Genomic DNA, 14,963 nt, shown 5'->3' with positions numbered 1-14,963 from the left:
TAAATTTTTTCTTTTGTCAATAATGATTAATCTTCATTTATTTTTTGCAGGATTTGTTTAAACTTTACAAAAGTCTATCAAATGCGATTTTAGAAACAGTATCAAGTAAATATTTCTCTCACATGGATTTCTTTATTTCGAAAAATTTAAAAACAGTAGTGAATGATTGTAATGTAAAATTATTGAAACAATATTCGCATTAAATGATTGGTAATATTCCAATATTTCTTATGTCTAATAATAACGTATCTTTAACAATATCTTGAATTTTTTAAGAGATAAAAAAAAGAATGTACGTGGCCTCCACGCGCGATAGATTTAGAACTTGTATTATCGTATGGAAAATAATAAATAGATCTGTAGAAGAGAGGTGACAAAAAAGAGGGAAATTTATTAATGTACGGGTTTTATTGAAAATATTTAGAACAGCATTTATAAAATTCTTGGTTATTCAGTTTCCAATGCGTCGCGTACGGCAGTCAGATTGATTAAAAATACAAACACTAAACTCTTTTATTACATGTAAATTTTACGAACTATATTAGATATTATATTAAAATTTAATTTTATGAACTATTATATTTCGCTTAACAAAACACACTAAATAATCTTTACTCCAATAACGGAATTACAAATGTAATACTTATAATATAAATGTAATTGCTAACTAAACTGTTTTATTTTTTACAGAAATGTACATATTTCTATATTGTTGTAAGTTCTTATTTATTATTTGTAAGTATTTTGTTGTCGATATATGGTCTATATTTTTTGTTTGTAACAATTTTGAAATCAAGTTTATTCTATTTATTATTTAAAATAAAATTATGCAGAGAAAAACAAATTCAAATATATTCAGTTTTTTAATTAGTCTAAATGCTTCTTTTCATTCTCTTTTTTCACTTTTAAAACATAATTGATCTTTTAAATGAAAAAAAAAGGATATATTCTGTTACCAAAAGAATTTAATATTGTATTATCTATGATTATTTAACATGATTATAATAAAGTATATTGGGAAGAGGAGGAGAGGCAGCGATGCAGGGTCTGCGGATGGGAGAGGGAGACGTGGGAACATGTGATAGAAGGATGCATCAGAACAGAAAGTGAGGAGGACGGGAGAAGATAGAGGAAAAGATAAGAGAGATATTGGATGAGAGTGGAAGGAGGGAAGAATGGATGAGGATGGTGAAGATTTGGAGAGAGGGAAGAGAGGGACAAAGTTTGGTGAAAAGAGGAGAATACGGTGGCTCAAAGGGGGCAGATGAGAGGAAAGGAGGAAAGGGAGGGAATGGAATGGAATGGAAAGGGATTGTAACCCTTCGGAGAATCAAATAAAGATTATTATATTCTATAATAAAGTATATTAGTAATAATAATTATTTACAAATACTTTTCCCTAATATTCTTAATCTTTTTTTTTAAGAATAAATATGTACTTTACAAACTATATTAGTTTTATATTTATTAGTTTTATTTAATTGATCGATATTTGCAGATTTTTCTGTTATTGATTTTTCTGTTTGCAGATTGTCTGTCCCCTTTAGTCCTTCGTCACCCACCTACTTATCCGTGTTCACTCTCCGAGACTTAAAACTCCCCTACATTATTATTAATTAGCATTAGGAACTCGAAAATTCATTGCCGCAAATACCAAATCCCGCCATTGTTCCCGTCATTGAGCGTGATCCTTCCATTCGTGGTCCTCGTATCCTGCAGGATGATTGTCCTATATATCCTGTTTTTTTTTTAATCGTCTAGACAGCAACCGCGAGCTGAATAATTTATTAACCAAATAAAAACATGAATTGCCTCCCACATAACACGAAAGGTTTTGAAATCTTTCAGCGAAAGTTTTCGTAAAATATTTCCAAAAAATCTTTAAAAAACCTTGCAAAAATCATTCTAAAATATTTTGAAAAAGATTCATAATACTTATCACATATTTATAAAACATTTCTAAAATATTTTACTGATAGAGTAATTAAAATGTTTAAAAATGTTTCTATGAAACCTTGCAGAAACCTAGCAAAAGAATTATATAAAAATATTTCAAGAAAGTTTTTAAGAATATTACAAAAATATTTTATAAAATATTGCAGAAAGGTTTTCAACCGTCTTTTAAAATTATTTTTTCAAAATGTTTTTTAAATCTTGTAGTAATCTTTTAAATAATATTTCTCAAAACAATTTTAAAAACTTTCTTGAAATTTTTTGCGATATGTTCTGGAAACATTTCCGAAATATTTCAAAAAAATATAATTTTTCGCAAAACCTTGATGAAAAAAAATTACAATAAAACCTTGCAGAAACTTTTTGCAAAGATTTCACACAATATTTCAAAAAAGCTTATAAAAATATTATGAAAAATATGTCAAAAACACTTCAAACATATTTATAGAAACCTTTAAGGCTGGCGATACATGTAAACGCCTAAATTTTGACCGTTTTTCAGAAGCTTATTTAAAATGGAAGGAATAAATGAATCGTTTTGAAACTTAGCATGTTTATTCATTACATATTAAAATATAAGAATCCGATTTTTAAAAAATTTTTCTTTTCAAAATGGCCGCTGTAATAACCAAACTCCTGAGGCCCTCGCGGCGAAACGCATCAATCATGGTAATTTTTAACTTTAGTTACAGCACTCTAAAATTAAAAAAAAGGGTCGGAGCGTGTTAATAAAACATGTATCTTCTAGTTTAACTAAGGAAAAACTAAAAAGTCAAAAGATTGTAAATTGGCACGACTCAGACAAAAAGAGTCTGATTTTTTACCCTTTTTTTTAAACGATTTTATGGTAAAAAATGGCAATTTTTGAAAATTTTGGTGACATTCTAACAATTTAACTAGAAGCTAATACTATAAAGAAAATGTGTGCTAAAATTCATAAGAATCGGTTGAGAACTATTTGAGTTATCTTGAACGTCAATTTGAAAAAAGTCGGTTTGAGAAAAACGCGTTCAAAGTTTAGCGTTCGCGTCTAGCGCCGAGTTGAGGCGGAGCACTTAAATGAATTTTTAATCGATACATAATGCAAATTTCATTCTAAAAATTTACGGGCATATTTTTGAGATATTAAACTAACTATTTATGAAAAAAAAAATTTGAATTTTTTTTGTTTACTTGTATCGCCGGCCTTAACAAAACATGACGATAAGGTTTCAGAAAATTTTACAAAAACCTTCTGTGGGACGAGCGCCTCCATGCCAAACTTACCCGGGCATTCGTCAGAAGGATTGGTCGGTGAAGTCCTGGCTGGGGGCAGGCTCAACTGTTTTTTTTGGAAAAAATTTCAAAAATATTTTCTAGAAACCTTTCGCAAAATATAGTGATAAGGTTTTAAAAAATCTTTCAAAAACCTTTTTAGAAATCCTTTGCAAGTTTCTAAACGCAGACTTTTCCACCTTGTAGAAATATATTTTAGAAATCTTTTGAAAAACTTAAAGCTTTCCAAGAAATGTTTTAGGAAATTTTTAGAAAGTTTTTATGTTATGTGGGAAGGTAATAACTACTTGAAATGTTTATATTTTTCATAACTAATAGGTTTCACGTCTTGGTACAAAGCTGCCAAGGTTACTTTTTCAAATTTCAGCGATTTCTTAGAACGTGTAGGTAATTTAGAGTTTTGAATTCTTTGTGTTTTTCATCGATGTTTTAAACCAAATAGTGTATGGTACAATTTTAATAAACCTCATCCAAAATATTGACAAGCAATTAATCTTTTCTTCATCAGTTTCTTCTTATCTGCTTTTTGATTGCGTTCTGAAGATTTTTTGTTGAAACAAAATTCTCTCGTTTTATTTCATGTAAAATGAATTTATTATGTTTACTATATTATTTTATTAAATCATGATAATCCTCTGGTTTATATAGAAAATCCTTCTTCCCTTTTTTTTCTTTTTTTACTATAAAACTTTCGTAATCAATGATTACGCAATTTCTTTTACCAAAATAATTAAAATTGTACAAAACATAGGCATTTTTTAAGAAATTAAAAACTATCTAGTTATACATGAGAAGTTTACATTAAATTAAGTATAAATTACGTGATATCTCATTCTTTTTAAAAATAGACTCTTTTAAAATTAAACCACATTTAAAATAAACAGTCTATATATTAAAATATAATAATAAAAAACGGATAAAACGTGTTGTAAAGGACCATAGAATCGATTTTATCAGCGACGCTCAAGGAAACATCAGGAGCGGTCGATTTTTGTTTTCAGCAGGAAAACACTGCATCGTCTAAGATTCAGATAAGTGTTACAGCTACATTTCTGTGCTTAAGTCAATGTGGTACTTGTTGGCTTATAAAAAGCTCCATTATAATTCGTTATATGTGAATATTATTTTTGATTTTCCCAACGGATTAATTAAAGATCATGTAACGTTTTTATTATCTTGTCCCATAGTACAAAACAGAAATAGTCCTCTACGCTGTACAGTCAAATCTACATTTAAAATGGAAAAAGAAAAAAAATAAGTCAAATATTTATATACACAATGAGTAACAGAATTATTCTGTATATCATTACTGATAAAGTTTATAAACATAAATCGATACCCAATATTTTCAAATTCAAATTCATTTTAAATTCATAACATTTTAATAAACGGAAAAACTATTTTAAAATTATTTATTCTTTAACGGATAAATCGAGATCTGTTTCATCACTTTCAAAAGAAAATTTATTCTAGAAGAAATATATGATTTTAGATAAATGATAAAAAAAGGAGTTAGGTATATTATATCATTTGTATCCAGTATGTCAAATTTAAAATGAATTCTATGAAACGAATATTCTTAAATCAATATTATTTGCTATATCTAGTAACGATTTATGTAATATTATATACTGAAGAAATAAATCATAAATAAACTTTGATAATGATCATAAAAGTTCGAAAATATGTTTCAAATAAACAAACAAACAAACGAAAAAATAATAAAAATTTTTCTTTATATTCCGCCGATTTCAAAAAAGAAAGTAATATTTTTATTATATATATTAGTATTAGATATAGAACTTTGCTTACGCTTTTTTTCATTTTATTCGTTTTCTATTTTCGAAGGGTCTATGATCCTTTCAGCTTGAGATATGCTTATGTCATGTACTTTTGCTAACTCTTCTGGAGTTACACCCGGGAATTCATCTATAAAATGCTCTAATTCTTCATCTTCCGACTCTGTGCTTGGTGTTCTTGAAATACGTCTTTCTAAGTTAAAATCACATCTCTTGAAGCGTTTATTCCATACACAACATGTACTTAAGGATATAATATCCTGTATATATACATTATATTATAGTAATATTTAATATATTATATTACTTTTAGGTATAGAACTTAGCTCCAGCCCTTTTTCTTTTAATTTGTTTTGTATTTTCTGAGTGTTTACGCCTTTTGAAGTTTTAGGTAGGTTCATTTCCAATTGCTTTGCTAACTCATCTTGACTCATACGAGGGTTTTCAGGAATCAAACGAACCAATTTTTCATCTTCCAATTCTCTATGTTGTCTTTTTAAAGTAGTTCTTTCTGAGTAAAAATAACCTGACTTGTAGCGTTTATACCATCCACAACATTTACTTAAGTATATACTATCCTACTATGTTTATGCATATATATATTAACAAGAGGTATAAAACTTGTCTCCTGCTCTTTTTCTTTTAATTTGTTTTGATATTCCTGACTTCTTAGGCATTTTGAAACTGCAGATTGGCTTATTCCCACTTTTGCTGCCATCTCTACTTGAGTAATTCTTGGGTCGTCAAGTCTCAAACGCACTAATTCTTCAATTACCCGTTCTTTTTTTAGTTGTTTTGTAGTAGGTTTGCCTAAGTTGAAATCACTTTTCTCGAAGCTTTCATACAAATTATAACATGTTCGACGGGATATAATACCCTGGCCATAAGCGTCTATGAGTATTCGGTGAGCCTCAGTGGCGGATATTCTACTATTAAAAGAATACAGTACCACTTCCTGTAAATGACGTTTAGTCGGTATATAATTTGACATTTCTAAATACAAATAACTATACGATATAAACACAAGTCAACTACTAATGCTATCAAGTTATGTTCCCAAAATGTTAAAGAGTTTTCCAAACTGTCTTATATGTATGTATTCGACGACTACTTGTCGCTAATGCCATCTACAGAAACCTATATATGTATATATATATATACAATCAACCCTCCTATAACGCGGTGAGTGCGTACCGCGTTATATGGAAACCGCGCTATAAGAAACTCGGATTTAACCGTACAAACCAGGCTAATTCGTAGCGCGTTCTATGGAAACCGTCTACCGCGTTGTATGGAAACCGCGCTATAAGAAACTCAGAATTAGTACAAATCACATCATTCGTACCGCGTTATATGGAGACCAATAAGGACAAGATAAATTATAAATTATTTTTATTGAATTGAAGAGTTTATATAAAGAAATGATACCAAAACTAAACTAAAAAACTGTTAGAATTAAAACAGAATTTTAACCGATTTAGAATTTCGATTTTATCTTCAAGAAGTATAAATTTTTTTTTAACCCTTTCTTTGTTTCTTTCGTGTTTGACATGATACAAATCTAGGGTTAATAATTACTTTATTATTATTATATTAGAACAAATGAAGAATATTACTTACAGTATTGTAATATAATATATATAAGAGGGCTGTCGCATTTTCAGCTCCGCGTTATATGGAAACCGCCTTCTGAGAGTACCGCGTTATAGAAGGGTTGACTGTATATGGGGCATTCGTCGTCAAATTGACCACTTTTGGCTCCGACCCCTTTCGATTTGGCTGAAAGTTTTTTATCCTATGCTACCCTATGAAAAACAATTTTCAGAATTTTTTCAAATATTTTACCAAACCCAAAAAAAATTTTTAATTTTTGAAAAAAATGGCTCTTTTCGTTGAGATGGCTATAACTTCTTTAAAATTCAAGCTATTGGAACGTTTTTTTTTATTATTTGTTTTTAAATATACTTTTCAGAAAAAAATACAAAAAAAAATTTCAAAATTATAAAATCCATGAAATTTTCGTATTTTTTTAGAAAAACCGTTATTTTCTCGAAGTTCGCCATTTTTCATTATTTTTTATTTTCTAAACAAAAACTTTGTCTAAATCTGCAATTATCCCCGCCAGTCTGAGTTAGTTTCCTATTTTTTTTATTTAATTGAAAAAACATTTTTAATTTATTTTTTTTTTAATTAAATTAATGCAATTAAACAATTTTACAATATTATATACTTAAGTTATAGTCTCAAAATACAAAGTTTTTCAAAAAAAAAACATTTCAACCTTTCGTTTTTTGCTGTAAGAATGTGATAGAATTATTACATCATTTTTAAGCCAGAACAAATGACTTTATATTGAGGTCATAAATAAGTCACCATTCCGTCATGTCTACGAAAAAATTTGAAGATCACTGTATGACATACGTATGCCATCATTTTAAAGTCTTGTGTTCACTGGGCCGTATAGAACTCGAAATTCTCAGTTCAGAAAAAAAAAAGGAAAGATAATTTTCGGAAAAACGCCTCTAGGTTTCGTTAGGTTCCCTAATGTCAGGTTTATAATGTCATATTTTTCATTGACAGTTGTTAACAATACTGCATCATTAGCAATTGTATTAATGTTTTTTAATTTATAAAAAGTAATATTTATTTAAAAATGGTAAATAAATGTATTGTTCATGGGTGTACAAGTGGACGAGTCAAGGATCGTAATAAGAATGTTAAATTAAATCAGAGAAATACGTCTTTATTCACTGTACTACAGGTAATATAACCTTAATTGATAGTTATTAATTACTAATATAAACACACGTGTTAGAAGTGAAACCTTCAAAAAACTAAGTTTCTAGAGAATGAGACGAATGCAGAGTATCAGGAGTAGAGTAATTGTAGGGTAATAATATTGTTAATTTGCATAAATGGAATTCGCGGATAGGCAAATCTTTTGGAAATTAATGAAATGGTGGCAAAGACCACGGTTTATTAATTCCACCAAGACCACACCTTTGATAAGTAAAACTTGGTGCACAATAAAATCTCATTAATTGTATTAAAATTATAAATTATTACACGTAAGAGTTTTTCATGTTTGCTCGTAGTGGTTTTAAATCATTGTGGAACCATAACGATCGCAAACTGAGCGTGCATTACCGAACATATTGTTTAAAAATTTTTTGCGAAAATCATCATGGACAACTCTATTTCTTAGAAATTGTGAGTACGGAATATGAGAATTTCTATCAACTTGAGAAATACCTACAACAAAAAAATTCATAATATTAACTGGAGAATCACCTAAGTATAAAATAACAATAAATGTTTTAAACAAGACATATAGTGATTATGTATGTGATCTATGAGCAATAAAAATTAATGAAGAAATATATTCATTAGAAAATATTTAAATACTTACGACGTATGGCTTTCACTATTTCGAAAAGTGCTCGCGTTATTACCCGTATTAGAAACATTATTCTGCACATTTAATAACGCCTTTTGAAATGAAATGCATAAACGCGTTCTGCTGAACTCTTTGGAACACCCCTAATCGTTTTTTTCTTCTTATTTTCAAAATTTTTGGCTCTAGTTTGCGACATACTTTGTATTGTTGAGTAGATATATCAACAATAAAGAAAATCACACCCATTCTAAAGAAGTTTTTACTTCAAAAAATGCAATGATGCAAATGTTTTTAAACTATACTTATGCTATAGAAATTTCTAGTCTTGTAAAAAGTGCAATTTACGGTAATAAATTACAATTTACTTTTAATTAGACTTTTTAAATTTAGTTTTCTATCCCTTACTCAACTGCTACTAGGTGAAATTGAATAGATTTACACAGCAAGTTGACGATAATATCTTGGGAATAATTGTAAAATAATAAAAAATTTTTTCTTATTGCTATTTTTAACGTTAATGATAAGATTTGGTTACTTTTATTTTGACTAACGTGTGAGTACAATTGTTACATTCCCGTGACAATAAACAAGGTTCTAAAAACTTGACATTAGCCACGCTAACGCGCTCTAGTGGTAAAAGATCTGTCCCCTCATTTTCGGACATTTATAATACATTGCGATCGCCCTCCTGTTATCTAGGCTCCGTGATTTAGAAGTTCAAAGTGAACCTTGGTTAATTGTTTTCTAAGTACTACATTTGTTTGCCTTGAATTTGAAATTTTATACGCGCTCTAGCGATATTTTTAGGAAGCTCCATCGACTAGTACCGTATCAAAGAATTTACCCATGTGGTGACGGAGGTAGAAACACAGGAGATCGAAAGATATAGGTAATTTGTAACATTACCCGTCCTCTAAAAACGTAAGAAATAACTAGTACTTATTTCTGCTACTAGGGCGGTATGAAGATTAATGTAATCCTGTTGATGTGACAGAAAACCGTTGAGCATTGCCTCAGCGATTGCGTATTTGTAAAAGAAAACAATACGTACGTGATTATTTTTTTTAACTTCAATAGGTTATGTCTACGTTATTTTCCAAACATATGAACTATTGTCAAGTATTTATAATTAATACGAATAAATTTACTGTTGTGTTATAACAAAATTTTACATTCTACCTCCGTCGATGAGTCGACCATGACTCACTTCCGCCGTTTTTTTATAGGTGGTTTTAACAGTAAGTAGTAGTTGAAATAAATAGATCATAGGTGTCATACAATAAACATTATGAAAAAATCTGCTGCTTAGACTCATCGAATCCTTTCAAATGCTTATGATGATAATACTATAAATGAAAAAACGAGTGGTTTCGAAAAAACTAAAATGTTAGTTTAACTCCTTAAGTTAACCCTGCTAGAGTTAACTCGAGCGGAGTTGTATTATATGCTGCTATAAAAATTTTGTTTAATTTTGTATTTTTGTAATCTTTTTGCCAAGAGATCGTTCTAAATTGTATTCTTTTACATAAAAAGGAATTGATTTTTTTAGCCGGTTTAAAAAAAACTGTACGTTAAGGGGTAATAAAACTGTAAAAAAAAATCCAAACAGGTTTTATAAATTACTGTTTATTTTTCGAATATGATTCGTACTAGTTTTATTTACAATACTTCATAGATGTAACAATGTTAACATTTGATATAACGTTTGTTTATTGTTAAACTAGATTGATTTAGTTAGGTAATTTTTCCAAAAAAATTTAAATTTACAGGAGTATGTACACTCAATCATGTCTATATATTAACATGTATTAGGAGGATCAAAACGTAATCAAAATTTCTTCCATGAGATCATTTAAATTTGATTTGCGTCGAGACACGGCCCGGCAAACACGGAAATTTTGTTATTACGTTTAATCTTGGTTGTGAATTTTATTTTTCGGTCAACAAATTTTTGTTCTACCAAGTGGGAAATATGTCAAGGCCAACAATAGAAGAAGCACACTTACGTCAATGTATACTATTTTTGTTCGATCAAGTTACAGAAGCAGTGAAAAAAATTAATGATACTTACGGGGATGTTTTGGGACTAATAAAGTATTATACATGGTTTAGCAAGTTTAGAAGTTGAAAAAGGAATCTTGAAGATGCCTCACAAAAAAAAACGACCCTATAAATTAGATAATGATATGCTGAAGGAGTTGGTGGATTCAGATCCTCGTCAAAGTACTGCTGAATTATCATTGGAGATTGGCTGTTCGCGGCTTACCGTTCAAGATCGTCTTCGTCGCATAGAAATATTGTACAGGAAAGGAATTTGGGTTCCTAAAGAATTGATAGAGACGGTGCTCGATCAACGGCGTACCATCTGCTTGTCTCTTTTGTCTCGGTATGAAGCCGATCCGTTTTTGAAACGAATGGTAATTGGAGATAAGAAGTGGGTGGTATACAAAAATTCTGTACAAGAAAAACAATTGCTTTCTTCCGGAGAAGCACCTGTTTCGACACCTGAACCATCACTAACAACACAGAAGATACTTGTTTGTGTGTGGTGGGATGCTTCTGGAATCATACATTATGAATTGTTTGAACCTGGTCAGACCGTTACAGCGACAATGTATTGTGAACAACTCGAACAAATGAAACAAGAGCTAATAAAAAAAGGATCTGTTTTTGTCAATAGGAAAAACAGAATCCTTCAACAAGATCACGCGAGTAAAAACGCTGCAGTAATAATACACGAAAAAATAAGTGAGCTTGGATTGGAACTTTTACCTCATCCACCCTATTCAGCAGATCTCTTGCCGTCGAATTACCTTCTAAATTCGTTAGAATATAGATTAAGAAATCAAAACTTTAACAATGTTGGAGAAATGAAAACTGACTTGGAAAAGTATTTCAATGAACTATCGGTAATCTTTTTTGAAAATGAAATCAAACGGCTGCTTGGGCTCTGACGTGCAGTTTTAGAAAATAATGGAAATTATTTGTAATTATAATATTTGTTTCGCCAGCAAAAAAAAATTTTGATTACTTTTCGGTCCTCCTAATATATGCATATGCACATATAATTGCGAATGTATATCTTTCATTTGTATTTTCATATGTGAACACCTTCAAGAAGTACAAAATATTAACACTTTGCCGGCCGCTGACACGTAGTATATGTGACTTTTTTCCTCCAGGATGAATCTCGCCGGCGGCAGCGCAAATTTGGAAAAAAAATCCCGATTATAAGCCGGAAATTATTTTCAGTCACTCATTCAAAAGTAAATCATCAGCTACAAATAGTTCTTTGGTCACCTTTGTTGACAAAAAAAAGAAGAAAAGAGAAGAAAGGGGAAGAACAGAGATCATATCGTAACAACAAGACGGCGAAAATGATTTGGCGCTTACCTCGATACCTTGGGAATATCAGCATCTCGTTACATTCCGTTTTCAAAATCCTGCCTGGGGATTACTGACACGGGATTACTCTATAAAATAAAAAAGTATTATAATAAAAATCTACGAAGAACTAAATAAGTTGTCAATAATGTGCAATAAAAATATATTTACGAATATGGGAAACAACTGCATCTACGATCCGTTCAACCTGGACTGAATCGTTATTTTGTTTAAACGATCTCAATGTCTTTGACAAAGTTGTCAATATAAAAATAACGCTCAAATCCTGCAAGCTGATTGGTTAGTTTTCATTGTTTTCGATTGCCTGTGTAAAAACTAAAGCGTTATCTAGATTATTTTTCTTATAAAATATATTTAATTATTTATAGTCCGAAATCCAGCTGCAAGATTAGTGCACTCATCGAGTTTTTGCTAAAAACCTAATTTTTACATATATTTATGATTAGGAGAATATATATCTACCAGGTTGCTTATAAAAATGTGGCCGCTAGTATTTTTAATTAAATTATTGTTAATTAATTTTTCGGAAAAAAATTCATTCACTTGTTTTTTAAATAAAATATCATCCACTTCACGACAATACATGTAAAGACTTTGAAAAATCACGGTTGCCGTTGTACACTTGGCCGCACCTCTCGCAGGTAGGTGTAAACAGGTATGATTTTGATATATTTATACGTTCATAACGTATATTTATTATTTATATATCAAATTAAATGTAATTTTTTTCTGTTTATTATGATATACGGTTGCTTACTTAAATCTGGCTGCAAATAAAGGTTGCTGGCTGTAAAGATGGTAAATATTAAAGGTAGAGTGAGAGAGAGAGAGTTAGCGCGCAACATCACATGTCAGACGAGGATAGCGATTGCCAACTGTACGACACTTTAAAGCCACTGCGCATGTGTCGAACGCTAATGTTCTCAACTGAATAGCTGCGTCATTATTATTCTAACCACGCTGTTTTGGAGCTACTGTTTGCACCGGTGGTTGAGAACATTAGCGTTCGACGCATGCGCAGTGGCTTTAAAGTGTCATACAGCTGGCAATTGAACTATTTCTTCATAAATTTAGAACTATAAATGTGTTATATACTTTACATTGAGTAAGAAATGTCATTTTTCATTGTTATTGATTTATTAATAAATAATGAATATAAAATGTATACCATTATTTAAAAGTTTTCTCAATTCATTAGTTTGCTTGTTTGTCAAATTGTAAATAAATAATTTAATAAGCAATAATTATATAAATCTGTTTATAATTTCAGGTATGTACAAATAACTATTTAATACATTAACAACCGGCAACCTAAGAGACATTTAAAGCCTGAGCACGAGCCGGCGCTCAAGCCAGTGCTGTCAGATCGTGGGTAAATCTTGCCCTCTCCCTATGCCACTGGTATTGCACACAATGAAAGTTTTCCATGTCCGTGTGTTTGGGATGTCGAAAGAAGTCGAGTGTAACCGAAGTTGGCGGGCACGCCGGAGTGGCACACTATGAAAGCGACTCGTGCGTCCGAACACATGGACACGAGTCGCTTTCATAATGTGCCACTTCGTGGCCAACCGCCAACTTCGGTTACACTCGGCTTTCCTCGAAATCCCAAACACACGGACATGGAAAACTTTCATTGTGTACAATACCAGTGGCACAGGGAGAGGGTAAGATTTACCCACGATCTGACAGCACTGCCTCAAGCAAGACTGACCTTAGCAACTACAGCGCACTCTGGACTAAAACTTTATTTCTTCCACATGTGGCGGATAACTTTTTTTATACAGCGTTCATTCTTCTGTGTTTTTACCTTCGTCCTTGTTGTCACCATGTCTATGAGCAAATGATTTTGATTAGTGTTATTAAATTTAGAAAAAACATCATCAATTATAATAATGTCATTGAAATTGTTCATAACTTAAGTAAATGTAATAAAAAAATATAAAAAGAAAATTACTTAAATTACACGCATATAGAATCGATCGTGTGTAAAATGTATTTCAGGTGATGCACTGTAATCTAACTAATAAAATAGTATAAATATTCCTCTTATAACCTAGTTTGTTGTCATTTTTAAATTTAAGATGGAATTATCAGAAAAAGTAATGAATATTAAAAATATTAAAAATTTAAATGTATTACCCGAAGATATTTTTGTGCAAATGTTAGAAGCTGTAATTTTATATTTATGTAAAACTCCTGTAGACCAGAAAGGTAAAAAATATGGAAAAATAATATTGAAAAAGTGAAACAAACATTGCATTCATTACACTGTGTAAATTTATGTTTAACACCATAGGTCAGTACAATGTCAAAAGCAACGGTACCAAATGTGACATCGCCAAAAATGCATTTGTCGACTTAAGTTGTCTTTTAGTTGAAGCTGCTAGACATGACTTCGATAAAGAAAGTTTAAAAAAACTTTTAAATACCTCATTAATCGTTGATCACAGAGTAGACAAACTATGCCATAGTTATGCTAACAATAAACAAGAGATTCAAATGCAATTACAATTGATTGGAAATAATTTAGGCCATATAATAGACACCGACTGGCGTTTAATTCATTGTATCAAGGTATTCAATCAAATTCTATTTATTCAACGTTTTATGGGTTAATAAACATATTTTTGAAATATGAATAGTAAATATAATAAGTCTAAATATATTTTGTTCATTTACAGTATGATGGATTTCAAAATTCTATTGGGTCCTTTCAGTATCATATACGTTTCACCACTAAAGAATATGCAGAAATAAAATATGTTACATTTACATGTACATTGCAACAATTGCAGGAGTTACTTGGTAAAATTAAAGATGCCATAAGACATTTAGAAAAAATTCCTACCAATTAGTTGCAATTATTGTAACAAACATTGTTTTCTTTAGAATTAATCCATTTTGTACTATATAATTTATATATATATATAATATATGTTGTTAAGAAAGAAAAATCATGTTAATAAAGAAGTCAATGATTCGTATTAAATTTGGTACGTTAATCGTTTGTATAAATATGCAATAGAAATTTGTTCACATAAATTCAATTGACGTTGGAAAAAGAAAATAAATTGTTCTTTTTTATTATTTTTTTTTTTTATAATAGATCTTTCTTTTATCAAGATACGTTTCTT

General features: G+C 30.1%; 1 protein-coding gene across 2 annotated transcripts; it reads left to right on the top strand.

The window, feature by feature from the left end:
- Nucleotides 1-13,486: 13,486 nt before the first annotated feature.
- Nucleotides 13,487-14,818, top strand: LOC107071858 (COMM domain-containing protein 3). 2 transcript variants are annotated; one of them, XM_015331242.2, is made up of 4 exons: nt 13,487-13,830; nt 13,911-14,040; nt 14,126-14,403; nt 14,511-14,818. In XM_015331242.2, the coding sequence occupies exons 2-4, from the start codon at nt 13,911-13,913 to the stop codon at nt 14,682-14,684; spliced, it is 582 nt and encodes a 193-aa protein (XP_015186728.1). In that variant the 5' UTR covers nt 13,487-13,830; the 3' UTR covers nt 14,685-14,818. The 2 variants fall into 2 exon arrangements, with proteins under 2 accessions (XP_015186728.1, XP_015186727.1); XM_015331241.2 differs by having other exon boundaries at nt 13,488-14,040.
- Nucleotides 14,819-14,963: the final 145 nt, after the last annotated feature.

The sequence above is a fragment of the Polistes dominula genome, unplaced genomic scaffold (assembly GCF_049000335.1).
Source record: "Polistes dominula isolate Pdom_NZ unplaced genomic scaffold, Pdom_raw_medaka contig_84, whole genome shotgun sequence".
In the NCBI taxonomy this organism is placed as follows: Eukaryota; Metazoa; Arthropoda; class Insecta; order Hymenoptera; family Vespidae; genus Polistes; species Polistes dominula.
Note: the sequence above shows the minus strand (reverse complement) of the source record. Positions and strands in the feature narration are given on the sequence as shown.